The sequence below is a fragment of the Pristis pectinata genome, chromosome 1, assembly GCF_009764475.1.
Source record: "Pristis pectinata isolate sPriPec2 chromosome 1, sPriPec2.1.pri, whole genome shotgun sequence".
Lineage (NCBI taxonomy): Eukaryota > Metazoa > Chordata > Chondrichthyes > Rhinopristiformes > Pristidae > Pristis > Pristis pectinata.
This window is the reverse complement of record NC_067405.1, coordinates 29,666,289-29,679,137: the sequence shown is the minus strand read 5'-3', so window position 1 is coordinate 29,679,137 and position 12,849 is coordinate 29,666,289. Positions and strand designations below refer to the sequence as shown.

At 39.0% G+C, this 12,849-nt stretch overlaps 1 protein-coding gene across 3 annotated transcripts in view; it reads right to left on the bottom strand.

Moving 5' to 3' along the window:
• The window catches only part of nckap5l (NCK-associated protein 5-like), a 368,519-nt gene that overhangs the window by 274,253 nt on the left and 81,417 nt on the right, over nucleotides 1-12,849 (bottom strand). For all 3 annotated transcript variants that reach the window (XM_052032844.1, XM_052033103.1, XM_052032935.1), the window contains exon 3: nucleotides 5,753-5,886. In XM_052032844.1, the coding sequence (XP_051888804.1) occupies nucleotides 5,753-5,886 (134 nt within the window). The remainder of the gene's footprint in view (nucleotides 1-5,752; nucleotides 5,887-12,849) is intronic.

The following is a 12,849-nucleotide window of genomic DNA, read 5'->3' as shown; positions in this document are numbered from 1 at the left end:
CTAAATGAGTAAACAGTCTTCCAAATGAAATAGGTGGGAGGCCAACTAAGTATGCAAACTGGAATTGTGTACCAATTATAAGTCGCTGTTGCAATTTTTGGGTACAAATGGATGAAGTGCACACAATACAAGCTCTGTCCCTTTGCACCAGGCATTGAATGTCTTAGTCAGCTACCCTCACATAGATCACCAGGAAGATTTCAACATTTTTGAAGGGTGCAGTGATGCATATTTAGATTATTATGTCTGTGCCATGGACAAATATTGACCTTGATATTTAAAATGTTCATTTCCCTTGATTAAGAAAAGTGAAAAACAGCTTAAAATTAAAATCACAGAACTTTATGCAGTACTTTGTCAGTGAATGTGTAACATTTTTGTGCACTCTGAATGGAAATTTAAAAAATTTTGTTTTGCAGAACAAACACAAAATGTGATGATTATAACTTTGAAATTCATTGAACAAAACAAATGAGTCAAAACTAATTTTAAATGCGTAGGCCCTGAAACTTAAAGGTCATGTAATGAGGAGAAAGACTGAAACAGAATTTGGGACCAGGCACAACAATATTCTATCTCTGAAGGAACTCAACAGGCCTGACAGCATCTGTGGAGAAAAGCAGGCAGTCAACGTTTTGGATCAGGACCCTTCTTCAGGACTGAAGATAGGAAAAGGGGAAGCCCAATATATAGGAGGAAAAAGCAGAGCAGTGATAGGTGGACAAAAGAGGGGAGGTGGGATGGGTACAAGGTGGTGATAGGTAGATGCAGGTAAGAGATAGTGATGGGCAGGTGTGGGAGAGGAGGGGAGAGCAGATCCACCAGTGGATGAGTCAAAGGTAAGGAGAGAAAGGGAAAAAAGGGGGTAGAAATAGAGAGAGAGGCTAGGAAAGGGAAGAAGCATGGTGGGGGGGCGTTGTGGGGAAGGGGAGGTGTGGGGATTACTTAAAGTGGGAGAATTCAATGTTCATGCCATTAGGCTGCAAGGTTCCAAGATGGAAAATGAGATGCTTTTCCTCCGGTTTGTGCTTGGAATTCTCCTGGCAGTGGAGGAGGCTGAGGACTGACATATCAGCGATAATGTGGGAGGGGGAGTTGAAGCGACTGGCAACAGGGAGATGCAGATTGCCATTACGGATGAAGAGCAGGTGTTCTGCAAAACAGTCACCTATTCTGCGTTTGGTCTCACCAATGTAGAGGAAACCACACTTGGAGCACCAAATGCAATAGATGATATTAAGGGAGGTGCAGGTGAATCTCTGTCTCACCTGAAAGGACTGTTTGGGTCCCTGGATGGAGAGCAGAGATGAAATGTGAGGGCAAGGGGACCCTATCCCTGTTGGGTCTGGGAGGGTTGGGGGTGAGAGCAAGGGTCCCCCTTGTCCTCACATTTCATCTCTGCTCTCACCCCCACCCCTCCCAGACCCAACAGGGATAGGGTCCCGCTTTTCCTCACATTTCATCTCTGCTTTTCCTTCTTATATATTGGGCTTCCTCTTTTCCTATCTTCAGTCCTGAAGAAGGGTCCTGACCCAAAATGTTGACTGCCTGCTTTTCTCCACGGATGCTGCCTGGCCTACTGAGTTCCTCCAGCATCATAGTGGTTTTCATCTAGATTCCAGCATTTACAGTTCTTTGTTTTTCCAATATTCTATCCCTTTTTTACTTCAAAGTGCACAAATTAAATAAAGATAATATGTCAAACGTAAGTTCTGCCTCTATCAATGTTAGACATCAAGAATGTCTTACATTTGTTAGTGTTGCTCCCACAGCAATTCTTAGAGAAGTAAACTCTCATGTGTGTTTAAAACAAAGACACTTTCAATCTTTAAGTAAGTCATGTACCTGCCTTTTTATCAGACTTCATGGGTACATTTTTACCGCATCACTCAACCTTTTTAATTTTACCATTTTCTCTCAACATTCAGAATGCCATCAAGCAAATTGTTGTCAAGAAGAGACGATCAGAATGTCTTAGCACACTCTTAGTTAAGAAAGCATGGCAATGTTCAAAATTGCAGACAATCTGCTCAGCTGAGAAGTTAAGAATAAGAAATGCTATGACTACATCAACAATATTTTAAGGCTATGCCCACAGGTAAATAAATGCACCACACTGAAAATATACTATTAATAAATTAATACATGAGGAAACCTAAGCTTTATAATTGGTTCAAGAGTATATTAAATTTTAAAAATATTGTCTCACTTTTTGCTGACTTTGAAATAATGAATCAGGAGTAGTAGATGTAAAACTGTCAAGCTCAGCATATTATTTTGATGACAATATTTCACATGTGTAAGCTATCACCTAATAGTTTGGGGGAAAAAAAAGTAAAAAAGTGCCAAAGGAAAACAAAAAATGCTTTCCTAGCAACCTAAAGCACAGTTGGATCTGTATACACTTAGGAGCTGGTGTGTTAAATATACCTGTACAGACATTGGAGAGACCTATTTGATTACAGTGCTAAATTCAATATATAGGATGTAAACTTTAACCAATAGAGGGCAATTCTATTTCCCCTTTGGCAAATATTAATTCCTCATTTTTCTCTGCACCACATACAGAACTTCTCACTACCAGCAAGAATTGTAAAAAAAAGACAGCACACATTACTCAGTGACTCGTCAACAAGCTAAAAGTCAACTGTAGCTGGTGGAAGCATAACCTTAATTCCCCACAGGTATGCACTAAATCCTGAAACATTTCTTCTTGCAGCACACTGAATAATGCAGTAAGTGAAATCATGTAACCTAAAACCAAAGGAACATGCACTGAAAATTGATAGCATAATTCAGTGAGGATCACATGCATCTTATTTGCCAGCCTCCTACAGTCTCGTGATGGATATGAATTCTAAAAATGCCTGAGGGTGTTTTCTAGCAAAAGATCGAGTAGTTTAAAGGAGTACTACCATTCTACTGGGGTAAGACAATAGATAGTTGATTACATATGAATTCCGGCTGAGATGGAGAATGCCCCTTCACTTTGGTAATTGAGTTTACTCAAATCCTGGGAGAGGTGAAGACTCACAAGCTCAGGCCAAATTCCCATTTTATCTGCCAAGCGTGGCAAGACTTATAATTCCCTCCAAATCCATACTGCAGATACCTTGGCAGCACACATTCTAGGTGCATTACAATGAATGAGAAATTCAAATTGAAAATAACTTAATCCAGTATTATATTCGAGAAACTAGGAAAACAATTGCATTTTTACCAAGATATGAATTATAGTCAAAATGAAATCAATTCAGTGTGTTCCAACACCTATGTGAATTACTGCTCACCTGCATGACCTATGCTATCACTAATGAGACAGGTACATACCATAGCATTAGATGTATCCACAAAAGCACACAATGTCTGCCTAGAAGCGCTGAGTAAATAGAGGGAAGATGACATTTTATGTGCTTATCATGGCAATGTAGAAAGAAAACATGCAAGTGCATCAAGTATGTAGGAAGGCAAGCGGAAGATTGTCCTTTAATGGAAGTGGGAAGGAGTACTAGGTCTTGCTACAACTGTAAAGGATATTGGTGAGACCACATCTGGAGTACTATGCACAGATATGGTCTCTTCATTTAAAGAAAGGTACACTTGTGAGACATTACCTTTATTTTTTCACCATAGATGCTGCCTGACCTGCTGGCTATTTCCACCATTTTCTGTTGTTATTTCAGATTTCCAACATTTGCAATGTATTGCTTTTCTTTTCCTTAGTTGAAGAGGTTACCTTATGTGGGAAGATTGAGTAATTCGGGCCTAAACTCCATGGAAGTTAGAGAAATGAGAGGTGGTCTACTGAAATATAAGATTCTTGAGGGGACTTGAAAAGGTAGCTGCTGAGAGAATGTTTCGGCACATGGGGGAACTAAAAGTAGGGGAGACTAGTCTCAGGCTAAAGAGTTACACATTTAAGACTGAAATGAGATTAAGTTTACTCTCCGAAAGTTGTGAATATTTGGAATTTTCTATATCAGAGATCAACAGATGTTAAGTGCTTAAATTCAATAATAGCTAGATCATTCCTGATAGGTCAAGCAAGGATGTGTCATCACTCCAACCCTTTTCTCTATCTTCTTGCAGCTCACCTCCAACAAGCTTCCTGCTGGACTGAAGCTATAGGATGAATAGGGAATTCCAGAATCAAAGTTACTCCCATTTCAGTTGTCAGACTGCAGTCTGCAGACTTTGCTCTTATATGTGCACATGTAGAGGCCAAGCTCCAAGTTATCATCAATTTGAGTGCTCAAGTGTCTGCAAGAATAAGCCTTACACTGAACATCCACAATATCAAACTGTCACTACTCTGCCATTCCATACCCCAACAATAAAAGTTCCATGATGAATTCTTGGAAAATGTGGACCACTTCCATACCACCTCTCACTGAAGGCAGTCATTGATGATGAAATTCACTACCACTTCCACTGCAGTAGCACAACAACTGGCTGTCTAAGAAAAAAAAGTGAAGATCAACACCTTAAACCCGACACAAAGATCAGAGTCTACCAGGAACAGTGATCTCCATGGTCATGTTCATTGTAGAGGCATGGACTATCTAAATCAAGCACCTCAGAGACCTGGGGAGGTACCACCAATGTTGCTTCCACAAAATCCTCCAATTCAATTGGATATATTGATCCAAGTTTCCCAGACCAATACCCCAACATTGAAGCCCTAATTGTGCTCAGCAAAGTCCAATACTCATGCTTGGCACAAGACTCGCAAAACAAGTACTCTACTCCAGGCTCTGAATTGGCAAGAGACTACCAGGACAGAGAAAATGCTTTAAGGATGTTCTTGAAGCCTTCTTGAAAAATATAACATCCTTTCTGGTATGTGGGATCCCTAAGCCTGTGACTAACCAAAATGCATATCTAGGCTGGAACCATGAGTCCCTCCATCAGGAGCTTGAGGAAGTCCAGCGAAAATTGTAAGAATGCAGCACTTCATGTGGTATCCATCTACCTACTACATCAAATACCTCCTGCCCACAACCCTTATTCTGTGGATTCTACATTGGCCTCATCAATCATTTTGGAACACATAACATTGGAGTGGAAACAGAGTCCCTACTTAGAAGCAAATATTCAAAGCTGATACAGAAAATATTTTGGACCCAGTGGGAATTAAAGCAGGAGGTTGAAGTTGAGGCCAATGATCAGATCAACAATGATCTTATTGAACTGTGGAACAGACTCGAGGCTGATTGTGCTCTGCTCCAGCTCCCACCTCTTATGCAAGACGATTTCTTATTTATAGAGACATACAAACAAGTCAACACCAGAAATTACTCTGCCCTCAGAAGAGCCTTGACTAAAGTTACCAGAAAGAAATCATATTGTCATGTGGTCCTTATATATGGAACAAGCTATCAGAGCAGGTGGTGGAGTTGGTACAATTATGACATTTAAAAGATATTTGGACAGATACATGGATAGGAAAGGTTCAGATGAATAAACGCGGACAAATGGGACTGGTTCAGTTCGGCAACTTGGTTGGCATGGATGAGGTGAGCCGAAGGGCCTGTTTTCTGTGTTGTTTAGCTCTATGAGTTTATGACTTTATGTAGTGTGAGATGTTGGATTTTGCAGGGCAATACATCTGATCTGACCTTCATTTCTTCACAGAAATGAAGTCGTTGAACTAATAAAAGGGGATCCAAAACATCTTTGATATAGTGCAGTGGGTGTGTTAATCATCACTTGTGATATTGGACAATGTATAAATGTCTTTTTTCAATCTTACCTGGCAAACTGCTTCTGCAGAGCCTGCATCTGAGATGTACTGATTTCAGACTCCAGTGTAACTTCACGTAGTCGCTTTTCAGTCTCAAGCCTTAAACATCTCTCTTCCTCCAATTCATGCATCAGCTTCTCACACTGGAAAATGCAATGAGTTTCACTTAAGAAAGTGTCAAAAAATGTTCCATGCATGAAAGTTAAGACTTCAGAAAACAGAAGGATCATCCCTGAATATTTATCATTATATAGCTTGTGATCCTGTGATTACAGGACATAAAACAGTCTTTATTAATAAATCTTTCATGTAGTCATGTGTTAAGCAGACTCATAACAGTAACTAATGGGAAGGTTACATTACTTACTGAGGATATATTCTTCAGTCATTTTAAAAATAGTGAATAATTTATATTCAAATAGAAGAAAAGTTTTGCACAATTAACAACATCCAAAAAGAGTAATTTAACTGCCAAGGTGAATCAGCAGGGGACTCTGAATGTAAAATTTACTTCAAAACAAAGACAATTGGTTAATAGAATACTTTGACAAAAGTTGGTCTACAAATGCAGATTGCAACTAGCATTATTAGAATAGAATTTGCATATAATTATGCATCCTCTTTGATGCATCTTGTTTCACATTCTGCAGACTGAAGCTTCGCACAACTGAAGTATCAGTATAGTTACAAAACTGGGATCTATGCAGCAATGTGGAAAGTTGACCAGGTATAGCCTGTCCATAAAAAGCAGGAGAAATTGAACAAAAGTTACTATTATTCACTCCACTCACAATCATTAGTAAAATGATGAAAGGTAATGAAGAGCTTGCTTTTAAGCAGCACTTAGTCTCCAACAACCTGCTCACTGTGCTTACGACCATATCATGGCCTTCATTGAAACATGGACTAAAGAGCTGAATCCCAGTGGAGAGGCTAGAGTGACTACCCTTAACATCAAGACAGCATTTGACCAAACAGAAGTCATACCCCACGGAAAATAAGATGATTGCACTTTGAAGGTCAATCATCCCTGCCCAATAATATCACTTAAGGATTTTCTCAGGGCAATATCTGTGGCCTAATAATCTTCAGCTTCTTCACTGATAATGTTCCTTCCATCATACCAGAAGTGGGGAAGTTCATAAGTGATTGAACAATGTCTATTTCAATTTGGAACTCTTCATAAAATGAAGGTCTCCATATCTGCTTGCAGCAAAACCTTGACAACATCCAGACACGGGCTGATAAATGACAAATAATGTTTGAGCCACACAAGTGACAGGCAACATCCATCTCAAAGAACAGAGAATTTCCTATTTACAGTTGACATTCAATGGTTTTATCAGCACCAACACCACTACCATCAACATCTGGGGTTCACCATTGACTAGGAACTTATCTGTACATAAATATTGTGCCTACAAGAGCAGGTCAGAGGCCAGTTCTGTTGCAAAGAGTAACTCACTTCCTGATGTCCATCATCTAGCAGACACAAGTTAGGAGTACAATGGAATACTGTTCACTTTTCTGGAGGAGTGAAGCTCCAAGAAGGCTCAAGAAGTTTGGTACCAACCAGGACACAGCAGCCCACTTGATTGGCACTCCATCAACTAGCCTAAACTTTCATTCCCTCCACCACTATCCACAGTGGCTTCAAAGTGTACCATCTACAAAATGCACTGCACCCACATGTCTAATCTACTCCTCAGCACTTCCCAAACCTGCAACCTCCCCCATCAAGAAGGACAAGATCAGCAAGCACATGGAAACACAACCATCTAGTAGATGCCCTTTAAGCTTCATGCCGCCCTTTCTGTCTCAAAATCTTGCAACTCTATCTCCAACAGCACTTTAGGGAAAACTTCACGAGAAGGATTGCAGCAGCTCATGAAGGCAGCTCTTCACCATCTGCTCCAGATAATTAGTGTTAGAAAATAAATACTGGTCTTGCCAAGGATAACCACACCTGACAAATGAAAAGAGATAAATGAAGCAACTGAGTGGAAGAAATACAGATAAAACAGAAATTCTTAATAAGTCACTTTGATTTGACAAATGGTTTGGATATTTTCTATTTGGTTAAAATAAAAACTGCAGATTACAATGTGGTTTCCTTTACATTGGGAAAACCAAACACAGATTGGGTAACTGCTTTGCAGAACAACACTACAAGGGCCCTTAACTTCCGGTCTCCCATCATTTTGATTCCCTGGCCCACTGAGACTCTGACCTCTCAGTCTTCTACAATTGCCTCCTAACATTGCTTCAACAATATCCATCAGAAGATCGAGGAACTGCAGCTCATCATTCATCTGGGCCTATTAGAGGCAGGCACGGTAATGTAGTGGTTAGCGTAACGTTATTACAGCGCCAGCGACCCGGGTTCAATTCCGGCCACTGTATGTAAGGAGTTTGTACGTTCTCCCCGTGTCTGTGTGGGTTTCCTCTGGATGGTCTGGTTTCCTCCCACATTCCAAAGACATACAGGTTAGGAAGTTGTGGGCATACTACGTTGGCGCCGGAAGCGTGGCGACACTTGTGGGTTGCCCCCAGAACACTCTGCACAAAAAGATACATTTCACCGTGTGTTTCGATGTACATGTGACTAAGAAAGATATCTTATCTTATCTTAGAGCCTTCAGGATTTAACACTGAATTAGCAATTAGAGGTAATACCCTTTATTTACTCTCCCCTGATGTAGCTGTAGCTTACTGCTATAATTATTTTTTTCTTCTTCTGTTTACAACTGCCATTTTTTTAAAATTAATTATTAGCTTCACAGCTTTGGTCTTCACCCTATCACAGGTGTCTCCTTTGTCCTCCTTACCCCTAGCAATTAAAGCACACTTTTTTTCCATCACTTTTCCAGTTCTGATGAAGGATCCTTGACTTGAAGTGTTGCTTCGGTTTCTCTCCCCATGCTTGCTGCTCGATCTGCTGACCCGCATTCTCAATATTTTGTCTAGCACAATTCCTAAGTTTAATTCTCCATCCAGAAATTTTATTTCCTTCTGTTTCTCCCTCTGCCCAACTCGTTCTACCTCTTTATTCCTCAGTTGTATGTATTATCAATACTACCAAAGATACCTCTCTCCAGAGATCTTCTTTGCCAATTCCTTTCCCCCACTTTAAGAACAGAAGGGTATTTCCTGCTGGAGAACCAAACTGCTATATTGCAGCAGCCATAGAAATATCTGCAGCTCAAATGACTCAGACAACCAAAATGTTGGACAGACCATTGTGTGGACAGAGGGACCATGGTATATAATGAAACAAGATAAAGAACAAAATCATGGAAGTAGGAGCTAGGAAGATAATGATAAATAAGTATATGGCTCTGAGTTAAAATGTGGAATTTTAAATAAATTTTTGGATATAATAACTTTGGATAAAATAAGGATCTGTAAAAGAATTGCACACATTGGTATTGGTTTATTATTGTCACTTGTACTGAGGCACAGCAAATAACTTGTCTTGCATACCATTTGTACAGATCAATTCATTGCACAGTGCATTAAAAATCATATTTCTTCTTAGTTCCTTAGATCCTCCCATGCCTAACCAGCAAAGCAATCGAGTAAATTGCTCCAATGATCTTGCCAGTTTTCCAAGTTTATTGTTAGGTGATGCCCTTGCCTTCCCGTGGAAAGTACCTGGCTGTTTCCAATATCTGAAATGTCACAGTTTCAAGTTAAGTCAGAAAAAATAATAAATTCTCCTCCATCTACTTAAACAATGAATAAAATCCTTCTTTTCATTAGAATGGAGAATTTGGACATTCTAATTCTTGCCTTCTAAATAATCAAGAATGCAAAATCAGTTTAACAATTAAGTATCTGAAAGAAAACCTTTAACCATTTCATTGAAACACCCCTCCTTGTTGATCACTGATGATCACTTTAAATAATCTATAGGAGCAACTACTATAACACAAGGGCAAGACATTATTACAACCACGCTCAGACTAACATTTACATCATTTAGTTGGTTGGTGGCCTGGTACTGGCAAAATTTAGTTAGAGATAGAAGTTCAGCCAACAACCAACATCTTACACAACTCCATGTTAACCAAGAAGGGATTTTGAACTGCTTGCTCTCAATTACTTGTTTTAAAAAACAGTAGTTGGTAAAAGAAAATCATATGACCAATTTGAATATTGATACCAAGGAGCAACATAATTTACTTTTCAGGTAGTCCTTAAAATAGACCTCCAACAATCTTGGCTGGGGGTTTTGAAAATGCAAATCCTGATTCAGCACTGGATAGAGAATTCCTTTTGGTAGTTTTAAGTACAAGAAGAATGGATCATGTATTTATATACAATATAAAGCCTGTCAGGTGATGTTTCAATCTAGCACATCTCTATGAGCAGCCTACCTGCCCTCATCTTGCCTCTGCGTATGTTTACCTGTAGCATTAACTCAACCATAGCAAGTGCTATGTGCCACTGGCTGAGAAAGAGGATGGGGAATTCCTCTTTCATACCAGTATCCTTTTTTAAATGAGACTCTACAACTGTAACCCTGAGTCGGGCTGAAATGTTATAATATTGGGTAACAATGACAAGTGAGAAGGAATCTGAATCCTAGAGGGCTCACACATCTAGAGGAGGATTATGTTTCACTTAATGAAAGAATGAATATTACTAGTCAGCCCAGTTTTCATTTGATTCCTTGGTAAATACAATGAAGTATATTTTTAAATGTAGCCTTTTACGTTGTATAAATATAATCAAAATGGCAATCTCTGCTTCCAGGTTCCTTTGATAGCTGGTTAAGCCCTGCCCTCAGGCTTACCAGCTGTCAAAACCATCAAAAGACTTTGAATTTTCATACAATCATACCTAAAAAATGTTTAACTATTACAAAGCAATTATGCTTTTAACATATTAAATAAAGGTTTTAATTTTAGAAATAAAACACTGTAATACATTAGAACACTGTAAGACAATATATTTAACACTTAAGTACATTTAAGTTAGCTCAATCAATTCAAACAGAGATAAATTACCTGAAAATGACCTGTCTCTCTTGGAGCAGGTTCCTCACCTTTGAAATAGATGGAGATGCTAAACCTGCTCCAGGTCTAACATAGAAATTCATTTGATCTGGTATTGGAGTATTAAAACTACCTTCAATACAGTCGCTTGTCCCTGAAACTTTAAGATCTGCACATACATAATGCATGGATCTGTTGAACTTAAAACAATCACACAGGACATTACTTCTTTTTTTGAACAGATCAGCTTCAAGGTACCTTGAATTCTTGACACTTTATGCTATTCTTGCAATTCAATCTCCTAAATGTTAGTTTTCAAATAAAATCTCTCATAAAAATAGACAGAGCAGTGCCTAACAATTGGGTACTAGGCAACACATGCTCATATACACCGGCTTAAGCACAAAGAAACAAAGAGGGGACAAGAAATTTACATTTTCTTAAAAAATGTCTTCTTTCAATCAAAGAAAATCATGATATTAAATGGGAATTGCTACAATGCTTGTATAATTCTTTCAAGTTACTGACAAAGTAGAATTAATAATCCTAAATAATTCATTTTATTCCTTTTTAGTTTTTGCCGCAGAAATGAATTTTATACAAAGTTATTAATTTCTCCTAGCTCAACTTAATGGATAAATTTTTTAAAACTTCATAAGGGATTAATTATCACAAGCGTATCAACTCAGAGCAAATCATATCATTGACACAAAAAAATAACACCATACAGCAAGAAATTAACAGAAACTATAGCAATAGAAACTAAAAACATATTTGTATTGCAATGGGTTTCTGATTAAAGATCAGATTAATTCAACGATAGTTTAAAAAAGCATTATTTACTGTTCGCATTATCAAATGTTTCCTCATTTCATTTTCCTTTTTAGTATTTGCCCTGGACATGAATATTTTGCTGTGAATTGTTTTAACAGTGTGGCAATATTGTTCAATATGAGGAGACCCCCATCGCTACAGAAAGTCAGAATATTGTTGAAGAGGAGCTTAACTTCAACAGAAGAAACACTAGGTGAGACAACCAATCAAGTCCCTACTGAGCTTTCTCCCATGTCTACCGTACTCACATCTGGTCCCCTCCTTTCTGTCCAACTCTCCCATTACATTTCCAATATGATTTTCCTAGTAATATGACTGCCTGTGATGCTGGGATAATTCAGGAAACATTTTAGATACCTCTGTAGTTCCATGCTCCAGATGCTAGGAAACACTGTGAGGCAGCACAATTCCCATCACTATTCTGAAAATCAATGGTTTTTGATCCTTTAAGGCAAGTAATCAGGTGAGAACATTGGTTAAAAATTAACTTTTTACTCACATTCCAACTTCTTAAGCACTCACCAGCCTGTTTCCCCAGGTAATACTCTTCTTAAATGTGTTCTTTGCCTTTCTCTTTATAGCCTTAAGTCGGTCGCATTTCACCCTCCAGTTCCTGGGAGAATTTGCAACCTCATTTAATCCTGCACCAGAAATGTACCTCTCAGTGACTTATGGATCTCAATGGTTTTTGATTGTATTTAGACTCTGAACTTGTTCTTGGTCATTTCTCTTTGCACCTGCAATCATTGCACCAAAGGCACTTTGTTCCTCCACTGTAGCTCATAAGAAAAGAAGCTACATTTCCCAGGTCAATCTGACGTAAGCACTAAGTCTGGGGCCGTCTGCATTTAGCGCCTTGTTCTGTGCACAAAGCCCTTTTACCACTGGCCAATCCTCCCACTGGCTAGAATGAAACTCAAACCTGCTCTTTACTTGCCTGCAACCCTTACTGAAAGCATTTGCCTTTCTTCTCTGCCAACCCTTAACATTAACGTACCTCCCAATCTCACTTCCCTTTTCTTTCCCCTCCTCTTCCTTTTCTCTCCTAATCTTCACACACTGGCAGTTTTCACCACCCCAAGTTCTTTTCCTGTCTTTCCTCCTCCTTTGCTATTGTACATTTCCTTCCATCTTTCACCCACTTCTCCGCTCATTGCAAGCTTTTGTTTTCCCTCTTTCTTCTTATCCCCACATTCCACTCCCTCTGCATCACAAATATTATTTCCCACCTGCCACCCCCAAACCTTTCCATACCATCTCTGCACTCACTAG